The sequence below is a fragment of the Mustelus asterias genome, chromosome 1, assembly GCF_964213995.1.
Source record: "Mustelus asterias chromosome 1, sMusAst1.hap1.1, whole genome shotgun sequence".
Taxonomy (NCBI): domain Eukaryota; kingdom Metazoa; phylum Chordata; class Chondrichthyes; order Carcharhiniformes; family Triakidae; genus Mustelus; species Mustelus asterias.
In genome coordinates, this window is record NC_135801.1 from 183,703,806 (window position 1) to 183,725,213 (window position 21,408).

At 47.9% G+C, this 21,408-nt stretch overlaps 1 protein-coding gene across 2 annotated transcripts in view; it reads right to left on the reverse strand.

The window, feature by feature from the left end:
• The window catches only part of LOC144500720 (histone-lysine N-methyltransferase Smyd1-like), an 87,448-nt gene extending 83,395 nt beyond the window's left edge, over window positions 1–4,053 (reverse strand). The window contains exon 1 of one of the 2 annotated variants that reach the window (XM_078224087.1): window positions 3,825–4,053. In XM_078224087.1, the coding sequence (XP_078080213.1) occupies window positions 3,825–3,961 (137 nt within the window). In that variant the 5' untranslated portion in view covers window positions 3,962–4,053. The remainder of the gene's footprint in view (window positions 1–3,824) is intronic. The other variant, XM_078224096.1, reaches the window with a different exon arrangement.
• Between the last annotated feature and the right edge of the window lie 17,355 nt (window positions 4,054–21,408).

The window sequence follows — 21,408 nt, forward strand, 5'->3', positions numbered from 1 at the left end:
AACACAGTCGCCATTTTGTACATAGCAAGCTCCCGCAAACAGCATCGAATCATCGAATTCCTACAGTGCGGAAGGAGGCCATTAGGCCCAACTAGCCTGCACTGACCACAATCCTACCCAGGCCCCATCCCCGTAACCCCACACACTTACGCTGCTAATCCCCCTCACACTAAGGGGCAATTTAGCATGGCCAATCCACCTAACTAGCACATCTTTCGGACTGTGGGAGGAAACCGGAGCACCCGGAGGAAACCACGCAGACATGGGGAGAATGTGCAAACTCCACCCAGACAGTGACCCGAGACTGGAATTGAATCCAGGTCCCTGGTGCTGTGAGGCAGCAGTGCTAACCATTGTGCCACCGTGATGCCACAAATATGATCATGACCAGGTCATTTAATTTAGCAATGTTAACTGAGGGATAAATTATGGCCAGGGCACCGGGAAGCACGCCTCTGCTTTTCTTCAGAATAGAATTTCCAGCATCTGCCTGAGCAGACACAGGGGCCTTGGTTTAATGTCCCATCCAAAAGATGGCATGGCTGACACTGAGGCAATGTCATGTCTGCCTTAATATTTGTACTCAAGCCTGAGAGTGGGACTTGAACCCTTACCCAGAGGAATGAGTATTACCAACTGAGCTGTCACTAAGACTTTATACAGTACCCTGCAATATCTCTTTACTGAACAGTGTCTGTCTCATTCACTATATGTCTATTTTTAAATGTTGCTGTCTGCCTGTCTAATCCCATCCATTAGTGTAATTAATTTATTAGTCTTTGCATTTAATCTTACATAATTTCGTTTGTTTCTCCGGGGAAAGCATTTGCAATTCATAAAACTGTAAGTATTAATCGGAGTTATCAACAGTGGCAGTAGACCAGTTTATCGTCAGCCCATCTTCTGTCAGAATCTCTCAGCTCCAGATCCTATAGCAGATTTCTATTCCAGACACAAGGTGCAAGAACTCAACATCAATTTCCCTCCAGACAATATTTTTCTGAGCTGTTCACTAAGAAACTCCAGCAAAACCAAAACGTCAACAGGAGACAACAGGAAACAGCAGGAAACACCCCACCTCCCCCACCCCCACCCTCCAACAGGAAAATTGTCTGACAAAAGGAGAGGCGGCCTATGATTGCTAGAGGCCTTTGGTGACCTTCCCAGGACGTCGCTGAAGGGGTTTCCCAGGGCAGTCCTTACAGCTTAACCATCCTTAGCTGTTTCGTCACTTGACACTTCCTCCGTAAGGTCAGCAACGGACACAGCATTCAGCTCAAGTCATAATCCTGTCGATAATAATGCAGGACGGCACGGTTAGCTCTGCTGCCTCACAGCGCCAGGGACCTGGGTTCAAATCCGGCCTTGGATGACTGTCTGTGTGAAGTTTGCACATTCTCTCCGTGTCTGCGTGGGTTTCCTCCGGATGTTCTGAATTCCTCCCACAATACAAAGATATGCGTGTCAGGTTCATTGGCCATGCTAAATTGTCCCTTAGTGTCCTAAGATTTGTGGGTTAGAGGAATTAGCAGACTAAGTGTGTGGGGTTACAGGAATAGGACATGGGGTGGGCTTGGGTAAGATGCTCTGTTGGGGGGTTGGTACAGACTTGTTGGGCCAAATGACCTCCTTCTGCGTTGTAGGGATTCCATGATGTCAGTGATATCAGGAGCATTGTTTAACGGCAGAGCTTGAATTGAGAAGTTGCAGCTGATGTTCACATGCACATAGAATCCCTACAGTGCAGAAGGAGGCCATTCGGCCCATCAAGTCTGCATTGACAACAATCCCACCCAGGCTCTATCCCCGCAACCCGACATATTTACCCTGCTAATCCCCTTGACACTAAGGAGCCATTTTTGCATGGCCAATCAACCTAACTGGCACATCTTTGCACAGGAAGTGATTGTCTCACATGGGGGATGGTCTTAGCATTTCATACTTGTCAATAATACCATTATTACCAAATCCCCCACCATCAACCATCCCATGACTCTATCAGGGACGAGACACGAGGGACCAGGGGAGTTGCTCATGCAGAGCTGACACAGACATGACTTTTTCTGGAACCATTCCATGAATCTAACATCCATCGACCAGAGGCTGAACCAGACCAGTCAAAATAACAAGACAGCTACAAGAGCAAAGGAAACGTTCCTTACTCTGTAACAAGTGACTCACTGCCCCAGCATTCACTATTCCTCGTAATTGGTGCAGTGGAAGGAACATCTGAAACTCAAAACAAGGCCGGTTGATTAGGAAACCCTTCCACTGGACTCAACACCCAGCCCATCGATTATGGACAGCACGGTGGCGCAGTGGTTAGCACTGCTGCCTCACTGCGCCAGGGACCCAGGTTCCATTCCGGCCTCGGGTCACTCTCCGTGTGCAGTTTGCACATTCTCCCCGCGTCTGCGCGGGTTTCCGCCAGAGCTCCAGTTTCCTCCCACAGTCCAAAGATGTGTGGGTTAGGTTGATTGGCCATGCTAAATTGACCCTAGTGTTAGGGGGATTAGCAGGGTAGATATGTGGGCTTACAGGAATAGGACCTGGGTGGGATTGTGATCGGTGTGGACACAATGGGCTGAATGGCCTCCTTCTACACTGTCGGGACTCTATGATTCTAAGTGAATTCTATACCAGTGAACGACAACAGCAGTAAGTCTCAACTACAGGATTCACCGTAGCCACTTGCCAAGCTCATTACAACATCCCACCCTGAAACCTCTACCACCAGCAAGAAGGATAAAGGCAGCAGAATTGAAGGGGTTCCAATTTCTCCTTGATGTCAAGACAGCCCTTATTTGAACATAAATCCCCATTCCTTCATCATCATGAGGCTGAAGTCCCCAATTTCCTTACCAAACGCTAGAATGGGGGCTTCACCACAACAAGGGTGAAGATTGAGGTGGAACAGGGCAATAAAATTAATGAAACTTTCTCAATGTTGCCCACATCCTGATAACATCTGGAATAATTGATAAAGCTCTGCATTTTAAAGTTTATTTACTAGTGTCACATGTAGGCTTACATTAACACTGCAATGAAGTCACCGTGAAAATCCCCGCTCATCCCCAGACTTCACACAGACAGTGAGCCAAGCCGGGAATCGAACCCTGGTCTCTGGCACTGTGAGGCAGCAGTGCTAACCACAGTGCCGCCGTGCTGCCCTAATTCAATTTAATCCCTGAAGAAACTTCTCCACCTTGGAAATTTACCAAGGGCAGTTACTGAGCCGCGTAGCTCCCCACAGCGACATAAAATGGTCCCATGTGATCTACCCCCACCAACTCACACATGAAGACTGGGCAAGACAAAAGGGGAAAGTTCTTTAAGAATTGGGGCAATGAAGAAATGGAGCTCAATCAATTAGCCAGTCAATAATCAATGAAACCTTGCAGAGGTGCTCCTATATCAAAATACAGACTCCCTTTTAAAAATTTATTTATTAGTGTCACAAGTAGGCTTATATTAACACTGCAATTAAGTTACTGTGAAAATCCCCTAGTTTCCACACCCTGGTGCCTGTTCGGATACACTGAGGGAGAATTTAGCATGGCCAACACATCTAACATCGCGTCTTTCGGACTGTAGCAGGAAACCGGAGCATCTGGAGGAAACGCATGCAGACACTGGGGGAAGGTGCAGACTCCGCACAGACAGGATCCAAGCCAGGAATGGAACCCGGGTCCCTGGCACTGTGAGGCAGCAGTGCTAACCACTGTGCCACCGTGCCGTATGAAAGATTCAAATTTGATCCCATTGCCTGCAATGGAGCAACATGAGATGGTTTGTGTGCGCAATAGTTAGACATACTGACTTACTTGTCAAACACAACCGCGGCATATGCTGGCTCAGCGAAGACCACGTCCCCACTTAAAAGCTCTTGTTTCAACTTCAGACCCCTGCCCTTGCCATCCGTGTTGAAGACTTCTACTTTTTCCATATTGCCAACTGTCATGGAGGGAATGAGCCAGAGCGCAGCAGAATGGGCTTTAAGCTTGGTCACTAATCTTCAGTGATCTTGACACATTCAGATGGCTGCAAGCAAACTCTATAAATGGTATGGCTCATCCAGCCTGTACCAACTCAAAATTGGCAGGGTGGCTGGGGGAAGAGAGAGGGGAACACCGTCCGGTGGGAGGTGGGACTGAGATTAATTCAGGCAAACTACCGTATATCTCTTTAACCTCTGAAAGTGAATCACGGTGATAAGTCTTTTCAAAGACGGAAGTGATTTTCCTGAGGTACTTTATTAATCCCACGATGTCTCGAGTTATCTTTCTTCCCCCTGAGGAGAGGGTCTGCAGCCAGAGGAGTTATTTTTGGAAGACAGATGACGGCGTCCGTCAAAGTGTGGCAGCTGAAGAGTGGCAGCCGTTTGTTGTGAAACTTGTGAAAACATTTCAGAGAGATGTCAGTCTCTTGAGTTGCTGCACATTTAACAGCAAAGTGGCCCAGAGCATTCGCGAATTACAAAGCATTGCAGAAAGTTCCAGAAACCTGTCAAAAAAGGGATGATGACAAAGGCCAAATGATTTGGATTGGTCAGATTAGAATGATTAAGCAGTGCACAATTGTTTAAATTGAACTTACCTGAAGGTTAAGTTAGATAGGAAACTATTTTATTGCCCATTGAAGCAGTGGAGGCTACCTCGTTAAATATGTTTAAGTCACAGGTTGATAGATTTCTGATCAATAAGGGAATTAAGGGTTATGGGGAGCGGGCGGGTAAGTGGAACTAAACCACTATCAGATCAGCCATGATCTTATTGAATGGTGGGGCAGGCTTGAGGGGCTAGATGGCCTACTCCTGCTCCTATTTCTTATGTTCTTATTATGTTTGACTTCAGGAGAACATACACTGGTGAAATGGCAAGACACAAGATAGTTGCAATTTAAAGTTCTTAAAGTTTAAAGTTTATTCATTATTGCCAGAATAGGCTTACATTAACACTGCAATGACGTTATTGTGAAATTTAGTGGGCAACACCATGGCACAGTGGTTAGCACCGCAGCATATAATGCATTTGGTTTTTGACCTCTCCCCTCACAAAAACACCAAATGCACGTTTCTTTTTTTTGCTGCACCGATGAGGCAAATTATTGGACTAATATCTCAACTTGTACAATTGTGAGGCCGGGTCATTGCAGCTGAACATTTGAATTCCGAGCAGGAGCCTGGTATGCAGGGCATTAACTATGAGGAGTGGTTTGGAGAAACTTGGTTTGTTCTCAGTGCAATGACGGAGGTTGAGGGGCGACCTGATAGAAGTCGACAAGATTACGCGGGGCATGGACAGAGTGGATAGTCAGAAGCTATTTCCCAGGGGACATAGGTTTAAGGTACGAGGGGCAAAGTTTAAAGGAGTTGAACGTAGCAAGTTTTTTACACAGAGGGTGGTGAGTGCCTGGAACTCGCTGCCGGGGGAGGTAGTGGAAGCAGATACGATAGTGAGTTTTAAGGGACGTCTGGACAAATACATGAATAGGGTGGGAATAGAGGGATATGGTCCCCAGAAGGGTAGGGGTTTTTAGTTCAGATGGGCAGCATGGTCAGTGCAGGCTTGGAGGGCCGAAGGGCCTGTTCCTGTGCTGTAATTTTCTTTGTTCTTTCTTTGAGTAGGCCACTCGGCCTCGAGTCGACTCCACCATTCAATAAGATCCTGGCTGATCTGACTGTAACCTCAACACCACATTTCTGCCTATCCCCATAACCTTTCACCCCCCTTGTTAATCAAGAATCTATCCAGTTCAGCCTTTAAAATCTTCAAAGACTCTGCTTCCACTGCCTGTTAAGGAAGAAAGTTCCAGAGACTCACCACCCTCTGAAAAGCAAAACTTCTCCTAATCTCCATCTTAAATGAGCAACCCCTTATTTTTAAGTAGTGATTCATAGTTTTAGATTCTTTGACAAGTGGAAACATCCTCCCCACATCCACCATGTCAATACTCCTCAGGATCTTAAAGGTTTTGATCAAGTTGCCTCTTACTCTTCTAAACTCAAGTGGTTACAAACATAACTCTCCAACCTTTCCCCAAAAGACAACTCGCCCTTGCCTGGTATTAGTCTAGTAAACCTTCCCTGCACTCCCTCTAACATATTTACATATGTCCTTAAATAAGCAGACCAATACTGTACGCAATATTCCAGATGTGGTCTCACCAATGCCCTGTATAACTGAAGCATAACCTCCCTCCTTTTGTAATCAATTCCCCTCACAATAAACAATAATATTCTATTGGCATTTGTTGCAAAAGGACCGGAGTATAAAAGTAGAGAAGTGTTGTTGAAGTTGTATTGGGTGTTGGTGAGACCACATCTGAAGTATTGTGTCCCAGTTTTGGGCTTCCTATTTGAGGGAGGATGTGGTGGCATTGGAGACAGTTCAGAGGAGGTTCACCAGATTGATTCTGGGGATGAAAGGGCTGACGTATGAGGAGAGATTAAACAGTTTGGGCTTGTACTCACTGGAGTTTAGAAGGATGAGAGGGGATCTGATCGAGGTATATAACATTTTAAAAGGGATTGATAAAGTAAATGTCGACCAAATGTTTCCTCTTATGAGACAATCTAGAACAAGAGGTCGCAGGTATAGGTTGAGAGGCGGTAGATTTAAAACTGAGATGAGAAAGAACTATTTCTCACAAAGGGTGGTGAATTAGTGGAACTCGCTGCCCCGTAGCGCGGTGGAGTCTGAATTGTTGAATGGTTTCAAAAGGGAGATAGACATATTACTAATAAAGAGAGGGCCAAGGGGAGATGGGGAACAGGGGGGAGATGGATTTGAGATCAGGGAGAGATCAGCTATGATCTGATTGAATGGCGGAGCAGGCTCGAAGGGCTGAATTTGCCTACTTCTGCTCCTAATTCTTGTGTTCCTATTTGCTTTCTTAATGACCTGCTGTGTCTGCTTACTAGCCTTTTGTGATTCAAGCACTAGGGCACCCATATCCCTCTGCACCTCAATATTTACTATTTACATAATAAGTTTCTTATATTTTTTTTTAATCCTCCCAGCAGGAACATGGGGAGACCTCTCACTGCCAGGATTAGAGTCTTCTGGTCATTGCTGGTCTCAGGCCCCAAAGGTCACGAGGGGACGGGGAGATGACAGGAAGACAAGACAAACTGCGTTTGTTCTCTTTTCATCTGAGTGCTCCGCAGGCATCTGCTGGCCCCCTGGTCTGGAGAGTCCCGCCACAAGCCTTACCATTTGGGATTTTATGTCATTTGAGTTCCCGATGGGTGCAGGGGTAAGTGAGGGGCAGAATGGCTCACTCTCGCCGATTTCATATCGGTGCATTGAGCTGTAACGCCTGGTTCCATCACCTTAGACCATAAGACCAGAAGACATAGGAGCAGAATTAGGCCACTCGGCCCATCGAGTATGTTCCGCCATTCAATCATGGCTGATTTTGTTCTCATCCCCATTCTCCTGCCTTTTCCCCGTAACCCCTGACCCTCTTATTAATCAAGAACCTATCTATCTCTGTCTTAAAGACACTCAATGACCTGGCCTCCTCAGCCTTCTGTGGCTGAGGAACATTGAGGAAGTCCTGGGACAGAGTTGTGAGGGTGGAAACCAGATGTCACTACTTCCTATGGGTGGCATGATGGCACAGTGGTTAGCAATGCTGCTTCACATTGCCAGGGACGCAGGTTCGATTTCCAGCTTGAGTCACTGTCTGTGCGGAGTCTGCACATTAAAGTAAAATGTATTTATTAGTCACAAATAAGGCTTACATTAACGCTGCAATGAAGTTACTGTGAAATTCCCCTAGTCGCCACACTCCAGCGCCTGTATGGGTCAATGTACCTAAACAACACATTTTCAGACTGTGGGAGGAAGCCAGAGCACCCGGAGGAAACCCACGCAGACACAGGGAGAACATGCAGACTCCACACAGACAGTGACCCAAGCCGGGAATCGAACCCGGGTCCCTGGAGCTGTGAGGCAGCAGTGCCAACCACCGTGCCGCCACATTCTCCCCGTGTTCGTGTGGGTTTCCTCCGAGTGCTCCGGTTTCCTCAAATAGTCCGAAAGATGTGCTGGTGAGGTGCATTGTCCATGCTAAATTCTCCCCCAGTATACCCGAACAGGAGCCAGAGCGACGAGGGGACGAGGGGATTTTCACAGTAACTTCATTGCAGTGTTAATGTAAACCTACTTGTGATACTAATAAGTAATCATTTCCTCTTTCCAAAATGGGGAAAGCCCAGCCAATAAAGGCTGTGACCCTGAATACCTCTGATTGGCAAAGTTCAACCCTGAGAAGGAACATTCATTTGATTTGATTTGATCTAATTTGATTTATTATTGTCACGTGTATTGGAATACAATAAAAAGTATTGTTTCTTGCGTGCTACACAAAGCATACTGTTCATAGAGAACATAAGGGAGAAGAAGAGGAGAGGGTGCAAAATGTAGTGTCACAGTCATAGCTAGGGTGTAGAGAAAGATCAGCTCATTATAAGGTAGGTGCATTCAGAAGTCTGACAGCAGCAGGGAAGAAGCTGTTCTTGAGTTTTTTGGTACGTGACCTTAGACTTTAGTATCTTTTTCCTGATGGAAGAAGGTGGAAGAGAGAATGTCCAGGGTGCGTGGGGTCCTTGATTATGCTGGCTGCTTTTCTGAGACAGCGGGAAGTGTAGACAGAGTCAATGGTGTCACTGGGTGAAGAGTTTAAGGCGTCCACTCCATTGCCTGCTGTAGATGCTCCTTCGAACACTAAACTCACTGATGTTTTCCAAATCTTTGCTCATGCTGTTGTGGAAAAGTTGGACATTTCCTTGTTTGGTGCAGGTAACAGAAAAGAAATTCCGCATGTGACTTGGAGTCAACTTAAGGACAACAACACCCTGTTGGTGTTGCACCTGTGACCAGAGTGTAGCTGAAATAGAAACGCAATCACTCAAACAACAGTTTGAGGTGGCAGAGCAGGCATCTGTTTCACAGCCACCTACCTCTGCCCTGCCTATCATCAGAGACTTGTATAGCACAGGAGGAGGCCATTCAGCCCTCTGTGCTTGTGCTGGCTTTTTGAATGAGCTCCGCAATTAGACCATAAAAACAGGAAGCCTAATCTGAGCAACTCTGAGAGATACTTCTGCTGGTATCATTAACAGCTGGAAGTAGGGCCCAGCCTCAGTGCACATCAAGATGACAAGGCACTCAATTGCCTGTTCTACCTCCATCCGCAGGTACAGCAGGCAGTAAAGAAGACAAATGGTATGTTGGTCTTCATAGCAAGAGGATTTGAGTATAGGGATAGGGATGCTTTGCTGCAATTGTATAACCATGATGTAGAGATGCCGGCGTTGGACTGGGATAGGCACAGTAAGAAGTCTCACAACATTGAAGGTCGATAAGTCCCCTGGGCCTGATTAAATATATCCTAGGATTCTTTGGAGGCAAGGGATGAGATTGCAGAGCCTTTGGCTTTGATCTTTGGGTCCTCACTGTCCACGGGGATGGTGCCAGAGGACTGGAGAGTGGCGAATGTTGTTCCTCTGTTTAAGAAAGGGAATAGAAATGACCCTGGTAATTATAGGCCGGTTAGTCTTACTTCAGTGGTCGGTAAGTTGATGGAAAAGGTCCTTAGGGATGGGATTTACGACCATTTAGAAAGATGCGGATTAATCCGGGATAGTCAGCATGGATTCGTGAAGGACAAGTCGTGCCTCTCAAATTTGATAGAATTTTTTGAGGAGGTAACTAAGTGTGTTGATGAAGGTAGAGCAGTTGATGTCATATACATGGATTTTAGTAAGGCGTTTGATAAGGTCCCCCATGGTCGGCTTATGATGAAAGTAAGGAGGTGTGGGATAGAGGGAAAGTTGGCCGATTGGATAGGTAACTGGCTATCTGATCAAAGACAGAGGGTGGTGGTGGATGGAAAATTTTCGGATTGGAGGCAGGTTGCTAGCGGAGTGTCGCGGGGATCAGTGCTTGGTCCTCTGCTTTTTGTGATTTTTATTAATGACCTAGAGGAGGGGGCTGAAGGGTGGATCAGTAAATTTGCTGATTACGCCAAGATTGGTGGAGTAGTGGATGAGGTGGAGGGCTGTTGTAGGCTGCAAAGAGACATAGATAGGATGCAAAGCTGGGCTGAAAAATGGCCGATGGATTTTAACCCTGATAAATGTGAGGTGATTCATTTTGGTAGGACAAATTTAAATGTGGATTACAGGGTCAAAGGTAGGGTTCTGAAGACTGTGGAGGAACAGAGAGATCTTGGGGTCAATATCCACAGATCTCTGAAGGTTGCCACTCAAGTGGATAGAACTGTGAAGAAGGCCGATAGTGTGTTAGCTTTTATTAACAGGGGGTTGGAGTTTAAGAGCCATGAGGTTATGCTGCAACTGTACATTTGGAATATTGTGTGCAGTTCTGGTCACCTCACTATAAGAAGAATGTGGAAGCGCTGGAAAGAGTGCAAAGGAGATTTACCAGGATGCTGCCTGGTTTGGAGGGTAGGTCTTATGAGGAAAGGTTGAGGGAGCTAGGGCTGTTCTCTCTGGAGCGGAGGAGGCTGAGGGGAGACTTAATAGAGGTTTATAAAATGATGAAGGGGATAGATCGAGTGAACGTTCAAAGACTATTTCCTCAGGTGGATGGAGCTATTACAAGCGGGCATAACTATAGGGTTCGTGGTGGGAGCTATAGGAAGGATGTCCGAGGTAGGTTCTTTACTCAGAGAGTGGTTGGGATGTGGAATGGACTGCCTGCAGTGATAGTGGAGTCAGACATTTTAGGAACATTTAAGCAGTTATTGGATAGGCACATGGAGCACACCAGGATGATAGGGAGTGGGATAGCTTGATCTTGGTTTCAGATAAAGCTCGGCACAACATCGTGGGCCGGAGGGCCTGTTCTGTGCTGTACTGTTCTATGTTCTATGTAACACCAGGTTAAAGTCCAACAGGTTTATTTGGAATCACAAGCTTTCGGAGCACTGCCCCTCCATCAGGCGAGTCACTCACTCACCTGATGAAAGAGCAGCACTCCGAAACCTTATGATTCCTAATAAACCTGTTGGACTTTAACCTGGTGTTGTGAGACTTCTTACTGCAATTGTGTAGGGCATTGGTGAGGCCACACCTGGAGTACTGTGTGCAGTTTTGGGGTCCTTATCTGAGGAAGGGTGTCCTCGCTATAGGGGGAGTGCAGTGAAGGTTTACCAGACTGATTCCTGGGATGGCAGTTCTGTCATATGAGGAGAGACTAAATTGGTTAGGATTATATTCACTGGAGTTTAGAAGAGTGAGAGGGGACTGCATAGAAACGAATAAAATTCTAACAGGGTTAGACAGGGTAGATTCAGAAAGAATGTTCCCAATGGTGGAGAAGTCCTGAACTAGGGATCATAGTTTGAAGATAAGGGGTAAACATTTTAGAACTGAGGTGAGGAGGAATTTCTTCACCCAGAGGATGGTGGATGTGTGGAATTTGCTACCACAGAAAGTAGTTGAGGCCAAAACGTTGACTGATTTCAAGGAGAAATTAGATATAGCTCCAAAGAGATCAAGGGATATGGGCGGAAGGGGGATCAGGATATTGAATTTGCTGATCAGCCATGATCAAAATGAATGATGGAGCAGGCTCTAAGGGCCAAATGGCTTACTCCTGCTTTTAGTTTCTATGTTTGTATGTTGAAGGCAGAGGACCTGATGATGTGGACCGGAACCTCACACACAAGTTAATACAGAGATTCCCCACCATGCAAACATGCAGCTCCCCGGTGTACTCTCCAACACATTGATGCACAGATGATCTTCAGGCAAAGGTTGGGATTTGCACAGGAGCAGAGGGAACTGAGTGGAGACTTAACACGTTTACTTTTTAAAACAAACATAGGGGAGTTTTAGAAAGTGATTGGGAATGGATGAGTCTGTAACAGAAATATCATAAACCTCTGGCACAAGAGAGTGAAGAGAATGGTTTCTCCAACCAGGAAAAGTGGAATAAAGATCAATTGATCAGTAATTTAACCCTGGAGATAAAAACCAGTGCAACTTGGAAAGGAAGGGTAGGTACTAGTAAAACCGACTTGAACTTGCCTTGAACACCTTAAAATGGAACTCCAGTATTACAAGCCCCAGAATAACTGATCCTTACTGAGATTTGATCATTTTGAACTGTTTTTTCCTTCTTGGTAAAGTCACCTGCTCCATTAGTTTCAGAACTATTGGACTCTTCCCCCGCCCAAAATGTCATTCTCAACACCCCGCCCCCCTCTCCCACTTCATCAACGTTTCCTGGTATGTTTTGTTCGGCAAAGGCTGGAAGGAGATTTGATACAGATCAGATTGAATTGAATGGTGGAGCAGGTTAAATGGTTCTTATGTAACCAGCTTTCAAACCAGGAGTCCGTTTCTGAAGGGGTTTATGAACCGGTTTTGTGCGCTGGCAGTTAAATATTGTCATTGTGCAATGGAGGGGCAATCCACATTTTGATGACTCACCTACCTCCTATTTACAAGGACCGTAAACCATTCAATTTCCTTACAAACATTGTACAATCAGGTTGCACAACAAGTATTAAAAGATTTTAATCTGGTTGATTTGTTTGTTATTCCCTGAGGGACTGCCTGTAGGTTTCTATTCTCTGCAGCTCATTCTTTTCATCCTAACACATGCTCAGTCTGCCCATGACGTGGAGATGCCAGCTTTTGACTGGGGTGGGCGCAGGAAGAAGTCTCACAACACCACGTTAAAGTCCACAGGTCTATTTGGAATCACGAGTTTTTGGAGCACTGAGCCTTCATCAGGTGAAGAAGCAGCGCTCCGAAAGCTTGTGATTCCAAATAAACCTGTTGGACTTTAACATGGGGTGTTGTGAAACTTCCCACTCTTCCCAGACAGTGGGGGGAATTTTTACTTCCCGCCCGCCAAGGGAATCGTAGCGGGACAATTCCCCCCGTTGACCGTGGGTGGAATTTTCCAGTTTTGGGGTGAGCATGGCCGGAAAATTCTACCCAGTTTGTTAAATATCAATTCTCAGTGAACCACAAAGTCCCACTCAGCTAAATGTTGGCAAGACCGAAATCTTTGTCCTCAGGCCTGGCTGTAAATTCAGTATGCTTCCCATCAACTTCACCCTCCCCTGCTTCCCTCACTGCAGTCACTGTCTCAGGGTGAACCAGCTTGTTCACAATCCCTCACCACTTCCACTCCCTCCCAGAACCAGGATTGATTGCCCCCCAACTCCTCCCATCACATCCTCACTTTCCACACCACCAGCCTTCGCATTCATAAGACCATTAAAGTTTTAAACATTTATTTAGTAGGCTTACACTAACATGGCAATGAAGTTACTGTCAAAATCCTCTAGTTGCCACACTCTGGCGCCTGTTCGGGTACATTGAGGGAGAATTTAGCATGGCCAATGCACCTAACCAGCATGTCTTTTGGACTGTGGGAGGAAACTGGAGCACCCGGAGGAAACCCACACAGACACGGGGAGAACGTGCAGACTCCGCACAGACAGTGACCCCAGCCAGGAAACGAACCTGAGTCCCTGGCGCTGTGAGGCAGCAGTGCCACCGTGCCGCCCACCATCCTCCGTCATTTCTGCCAACCCCAGCATGTTGCCACCATGGAACACTCATTCCCCCTTCTCCCTCCATCAGCATCCCACAGGGATTGCTCCCTCTGTGATAACCTAGATAGTAGAACCAGAGGGCACAACCTCAGGCTAAAGGGACAGTCCTTTAAAACAGAGAAGAGGAGGAACTTCTTCAGCCAGAGAGTGGTGAATCTGTGGAACTCTTTGCCGCAGAAGGCTGTGGAGGCTAGGTCATTGAGTGTCTTTAAGACGGAGATAGATAGGTTCTTGATTAATAAGGGGATTAGGGGTTATGGGGAAAAGGCAGGAGAATGGGGATGAGAAAAATATCAGCCATGATTGAATGGTGGAGCAGACTCGATGGGCCGAGTGGCCTAATTCTGCTCCTATGTCTTATGGTCTTATGGTCTAACCCGGTCTGCTCTGTCACGAACCACGCAGATGTTGTCTGAGAGGGTGTCTCAACCTGAAACACCGGTTGATGGTGGTGTGAGGAATCACGTGAACCCCCCCTCAGTGAGAATAACCAGCCCAGTTGTTGTGTAACAATTGCTAAAGTCAATTTTTAAAGTGAAAGACAAGGCAATTACACAGAAACAGGATTATAATATTCTAAGAGAAATAAATCTTTGAATTACTAATCATACACACAGTTTATATAGAAATTACCCCTTGTTCCAAAATATATACCTGCAATCCCTGAAATCCTTAACACTTCCCTGTTCCAAAACAACATCTGTGGTGAACCATCGTTGGTTACCACTGTGGGGTTATTCCAATGTTACTGTTGGGTTAGGGTGTTGCCACTGTGGGATTAATATACCTGTGGTGGATGCTGTTATGGTACATCCCGGTCGGGCCCCGCCTCCTGGGGAGAGGTATAAGACCCTCTGCTCAGGCGGGACCCCTCAGTCTGGATTGGTGTACTCGTGTTGGATAGTTCCATTGTTTGTCAATAAAAGCCTTCAATCGCTGAAGCCTTGTACCTCGTGCTTGATTGTCGCGCATCAATTTTATTGACAAACATAAAACTCTCGACAGTAGAGTATGGAGCAAATGCTGAAACCAGAGCGTCTGGCGCTGGACCCACGTGCGGTCGGTGCCGCTAACACCTTCGACCACTGGCTGAAGTGTTTCGAGGACTACCTGGCGGCCTCTGCAGCAGTTACTACAGACGACGACAGACTCCAGGTCCTCCACGCGAGGGTAAGCGACACGGTCTACCTCACGATTCGTGCGGCCACCACTTACCCGAGGGCCATCGAGCTCTTGAAAAAACGATACACGAGACCACCCAACGAGATTCACGCTCGTTACCTCCTCGCTACACGACGTCGGCAGTCGGGCGAAACCATGGAGGACTACGCCAATGAGCTCTTGCAGCTTGCCAGGGGCTGCGACTGCAAAGCGGTGTCGGCTGAGCAGTATATGTACGACCTCGCCCGAGATGCGTTTGTAGCAGGGGTAGGGTCCTCGTACATCCGGCTTAAGCTATTGGAGAAAGGGAACCTCAACTTGACCCAAGCGATGGAGATGGCTGAGATGCTGGAGGCAGCGTCGAAAAGCTTGGCTCTGTACCCCGAAGACCACGTGGAGACAACGTGGCAGGAGCAGTCACAAATCCCTCCTCGCCCCACGGGCTCGCGCTCCCATATTGACCCAACGACGGCGGCAGCTCTAGGCGGCCAGCGGTGCTATTTTTGCGGTGGAGCCAAGCATCCATGGCAACAGTGTCCAGCTAAAACGGCGATCTGCAGTCAGTGCGGTAAAAAGGGGCACTACGCTAAAGTCTGCAGATTGAAGCCCAAGAACGGCAGTGCAGCCTGTGACCCTCCAGAGCGGAGACAATCTCCTTCGGCGTCGCAGTACCCGCGAGGCCCGACCATGTGCGAATCCAGGACGGCGCCATCGTGGCTGACGGAGGAGGAGGATGACCACCAGGAGTCGCTACGCTTGGCGCCCTCACCCACGTGCGATTCATGGGGGCGGCCATCATGGTCGACGACGACCAGGAGCGACCAGCAGGGGTCCTCAGTATCAACCTCGGCTGCATGCAGTGACGTCCAAGGGCCAACGGTGGCGTCGATCTCTCTGGACCAGACAAAGCATCACAGGCTTGACTGTTCGATGATGAACATCAAGGTAAATGGTCGTACTGTGTATTGTCTGTTTGACAGTGGGAGCACCGAGAGTTTTATTCACCCTGACACTGCGAAAAGGTGTGGACTCCGGGTTCTACCTGCCAAACAGACAATTTCTATGGCATCACGGTCCCGGTCTGTACCGATCCAAGGACGTTGTATGGTAACCCTGGAGGTGCAGGGCACAATTTACGAGCGATACAGGCTCCTTGTGTTGCCGCACCTTTGCGCGCCAATTCTCCTTGGACTAAACTTTATGGTCCACATGAAGAGTGTGATCCTACAGTACGGTGGGCCACTCCCTTCGCTGGTAGTAGGGAATCAGCCGCAGCCTCCAAATTGCCCAAAGCGCCCCGCATGCAATCTTTCCACACTAAAGATCACCACACCTTCTTTATTTAAGAATCTGGTACCAGGCTGCAAGCCCATCGCTACTAAAAGTAGGCGTTACAGCGCTGAAGACCGGATCTTTATCAGATCTGAGGTTCAGCGGCTCCTCAAAGAAGGGATCATACGGCACAGTGCTAGTCCGTGGAGAGCGCAGGTCGTGGTGGTTAAAAGCGGGAACAAACCCCGGATGGTCATCGACTACAGTCAGACCATTAACCGTTATACGCAGCTGGATGCGTATCCTCTCCCACGCATATCTGATATGGTCAATCAGATTGCGCAGTACCGGGTGTTCTCCACCATAGACCTTAAGTCCGCCTACCACCAACTCCCCATCCGCCCAGAGGACCGACAATACACGGCTTTTGAGGCGGATGGTCGTCTATACCAGTTTCTTAGGGTTCCATTTGGTGTCACCAATGGGGTCTCGGTCTTCCAGCGTGCTATGGACCGAATGGTGGACCAGAACGGGTTGCGGGCTACCTTCCCGTACCTGGATAACATCACCATCTGCGGCCATGACCAGCAGGACCATGACACGAATCTCCAAAACTTTCTGCGCACTGCATCTCGCCTGAATCTGACCTATAACAGGGAGAAGTGTGTATTCCGTACGCGCAGGTTAGCTATCCTTGGATACGTGGTGGAAAACGGGGTCATCGGCCCAGATCCAGACCGTATGCGCCCCCTTACTGAACTTCCCTTGCCCGCTAGCGCAAAATCACTGAGGAGATGCCTCGGCTTCTTTTCTTATTATGCGCAGTGGGTCCCCAACTACGCGGACAAAGCCCGTCCGCTCATCAAGTCCACGACTTTCCCACTCACGCCGGAGGCCCAATTGGCCTTCAAGGCTTTGAAAAGCGACATTGCGAAAGCCACGATGCACGCGGTGGATGAATCCATCCCTTTTCAGGTGGAAAGTGATGCATCGGACTTCGCCCTGGCCGCCACACTAAACCAGGCAGGCAGGCCCGTCGCGTTTTTTTCCCGCACCCTTCAAGGTCCCGAAATTCGGCATTCAGCGGTGGAGAAGGAGGCTCAGGCCATTGTGGAGGCCATCAGACACTGGCGCCATTACCTGGCGGGGAAGCGGTTCACCCTGATCACGGACCAGCGATCCGTGGCGTTTATGTTCAATAATACGCAGAGGGGCAAGATCAAGAATGACAAGATCTTGCGGTGGAGAATTGAGCTCTCCACCTATAATTACGATATTATGTATCGTCCAGGGAAACTCAATGAGCCCTCGGATGCCCTCTTGCGCGGAACATGCGCTATCATGCAGGAGGACCGCTTGAACGCCCTCCACAATGACCTGTGCCATCCTGGAGTCACTCGACTCTACCACTTCATAAAAGCCCGCAACCTGCCCTACTCGGTGGAGGATGTCAGGTCAGTAACGAGAAGCTGTCGGATTTGCGCGGAATGCAAACCGCACTTTTATCGACCGGACCGGGCACAATTGGTCAAGGCCACTCGCCCCTTCGAGAGGCTGAGTGGGGATTTTAAGGGCCCCCTTCCCTCAACGGACCGGAATGTCTACTTTCTCAATATCATAGATGAATACTCCCGGTTCCCGTTTGTTGTCCCCTGTGCGGACACGTCGACTGCCACAGTGATTAAGGCATTCAGTGATCTTTTTACCCTGTTCGGGTACCCCTGCTACATACATAGCGACAGGGGCTCGTCGTTCATGAGTAACGACTTGAGGCAATTCCTGCTCTCATACGGGATTGCCTCTAGTAGAACCACGAGCTACAACCCTAGGGGTAACGGACAGGTGGAGAGGGAGAATGCTACAGTCTGGAAGGCTGTCCTATTGGCGCTGAAGTCCAGGGGCCTTCCAGTCTCCCGTTGGCAGGAGGTTCTTCCAAATGCGCTTCATTCCATTCGCTCCCTCCTGTGTACGGCAACCAATGCTACTCCCCACGAGAGGATGTTCTCATTCCCTCGGAAGTTGTCCTCGGGGATCTCCTTACCAGCCTGGTTGACGTACCCAGGACCCATCCTTCTGCAGCGACATGTGAGGGCCCGCAAGTCCGACCCCTTGGTCGAACCGGTCCAACTCCTCCACGCCAACCCTCAGTATGCCTATGTGGCATATCCTGACGGGCGAGAGGATACGGTCTCGATTCGAGACCTGGCGCCCGCAGGGGACGTAGCAACTCCTGTCGCTCCTATACCCCATGTCACGAACCCCCTTTCACTTCTTTCTTCCCCAGACGTGGCGCGGTCAGCACCGGGACCAGTGCATAACAGTTATACTCCCATGTACAGCTTGCCTGAGACTCGGAGATCGGCGCCACCACAGAAGGTACCAGGATCCCTTGCACCACCGCTTCACCAGGGTCAACCGGCCCGTGAGTCCTCCAGGGGACAGCCGGACGCTGTTTTGGAGAGAACGCCACCGCAAGCACCTGCTCCGGTGTCGCAACCGGTGTTGAGGAGATCACAGCGACGGTGCGGTCCTCCAGACTGTCTGGACTTGTAGATTTTGTATATATGTAATCTGTTTTCGCACCCCGCCGGCCTTTGTTTTTAAAGGAGGGGTGAATGTGGTGAACCATCGTTGGTTACCACTGTGGGGTTATTCCAATGTTACTGTTGGGTTAGGGTGTTGCCACTGTGGGGTTGTTATAATGTTGTTGTTGGGTTAGGGTGTTTACACTGTGGGATTAATATACCTGTGGTGGATGCTGTTATGGTACATCCCGGTCGGGCCCCGCCTCCTGGGGAGAGGTATAAGACCCTCTGCTCAGGCGGGACCCCTCAGTCTGGATTGGTGTACTCGTGTTGGATAGTTCCATTGTTTGTCAATAAAAGCCTTCAATCGCTGAAGTCTTGTACCTCGTGCTTGATTGTCGCGCATCAACATCTAAATTAAATAAATCTATAAGTCAAATCCAGCCACAGTTACCACACAATACAAGGCAAATGATCAAAGAACAAAGAACAGTACAGCATAGGAAACAGGCCCTTCGGCCCTCCAAGCCTGTTCCGCTCCTTGGTCCAACTAGACCAATCGTTTGTATCCCTCCATTCCCAGGCTGCTCATGTGACTATCCAGGTAAGTCTTAAACGATGTCAGCGTGCCTGCCTCCACCACCCTACTTGGCAGCGCATTCCAGGCCCCCACCACCCTCTGTGTAAAAAACGTCCCTCTGATGTCTGAGTTATACCTCGCCCCTCTCAGCTTGAGCCCGTGACCCCTCGTGATCGTCACCTCCGACCTGGGAAAAAGCTTCCCACTGTTCACACTATCTATACCCTTCATAATCTTGTATACCTCTATTAGATCTCCCCTCATTCTCCGTCTTTCCAAGGAGAACAACCCCAGTCTACCCAATCTCTCTTCATAGCTAAGACCCTCCATACCAGGCAACATCCTGGTAAACCTTCTCTGCACTCTCTCCAATGCCTCCACGTCCTTCTGGTAGTGCGGCGACCAGAACTGGACGCAGTACTCCAAATGTGGCCTAACCAGCGTTCTATACAGCTGCATCATCAGACTCCAGCTTTTATACTCTATACCCCGTCCTATAAAGGCAAGCATACCATATGCCTTCTTCACCACCTTCTCCACCTGTGTTGCCACCTTCAAGGATTTGTGGACTTGCCCACCTAGGTCCCTCTGTGTTTCTATACTCCTGATGACTCTGCCATTTATTGTATAACTCCTCCCTACATTATTTCTTCCAAAATGCATCACTTCGCATTTATCCGGATTAAACTCCATCTGCCACCTCTCCGCCCAATTTTCCAGCCTATCTATATCCTGCTGTATTGCCCGACAATGCTCTTCGCTATCCGCAATTCCAGCCATCTTCGTGTCATCCGCAAACTTGCTGATTACACCAGTTACACCTTCTTCCAAATCATTTATATATATCACAAATAGCAGAGGTCCCAGTACAGAGCCCTGCGGAACACCACTGGTCACAGACCTCCAGCAGGAAAAAGACCCTTCGACCGCTACCCTCTGTCTCCTATGGCCAAGCCAGTTCTCCACCCATCTCGCCACTTCTCCTTGTATCCCATGAGCCTTAACCTTCTTAACCAACCTGCCATGTGGGACTTTGTCAAATGCCTTACTGAAATCCATATAGACGACATCCACGGCCCTTCCTTCATCAACCGTTTTTGTCACTTCCTCAAAAAACTCCACCAAATTTGTAAGGCACGACCTCCCTCATGACCTCCCTGGGAAACATCTTTACCTAGCCTATCAAAGCAAATTCATGCTTCATACCATCATATTTACCTTTATTAAGATTCAGGACCCTGGTCCCAGAATCAACTGCATCACTATCCACCTTGATAAAGAATTCTTTCATTTTACGGTCACTCATCCCCAAAGCTTCTCTCACAACTAAATTGCCAACGAATCCTTTCTCATTGCACAACACCCAGTCCAATATGGCCTGTTCTCTTGTTGGTTTCTCAACATATTGCTCCAACAAACCATCCCGTATGCCCTCCAGAAATTCGTCCTCTATTGTACTGTGACTAATTTGACTCTCCCAATCTATATCACCAAACATTACATTAAGGAATGCAATGTTCCTTCACCACATTCATCTGCGATTTACTGTCTCATGCTGTTCCTAACATTGTGTGGCTTTTGCTACCAAATAAACCTGTTGGACTTTAACCTGGTGTTGTTAAACTTCTTACTGTGTTCCTAACATTACCACTACAATTTGATGCTCTGTATACCACTCCTCAGCCTTTTGGTGTTTCTTAACTCGACCCATACAGATTCCACATCATCTGTGCTAATATCTTTCCTCAATATCGTATCAATATCATCTTTAATCAACAATGCAACTCCACCACCTTTACCTTTCTGGCTGTCTTTCCTAAACACCAAATAGCCCTCAATGTTAAGTTCCCATCCTTGGAGCCATGTCTCCATGATGCCAACTATAACTTACCCCTTTACATCTATCTGCATATCTAATTCATCCATGTTGTTTCAAATGCTCTGAGCATTCAGAAACAAACCCTTAAGGTGAGCCCTTTTAATAATGCTGGTCCTGTTCCTATTATTTTTTATTGTGTTCTTATCTGATTCTGGCCCATGATTTCTCTGCCTATCACTTATCTTATTCTCCTTGCTATGTTTTCCTCTTGTTCTTGATTTCCCCTGCCCTGAATCCTTACAGACATTCCCACCTCTCTGCCATATTAGTTTAAACCCTCCAATCAAACGGGTTGCACTTATCCAGGCAAGGGGAGAGTGTTCCATCACACTCCTGACTTGTGCCTTGTAGATGGTCGACAGGCTTTGGAGGGGGGTAAGGAG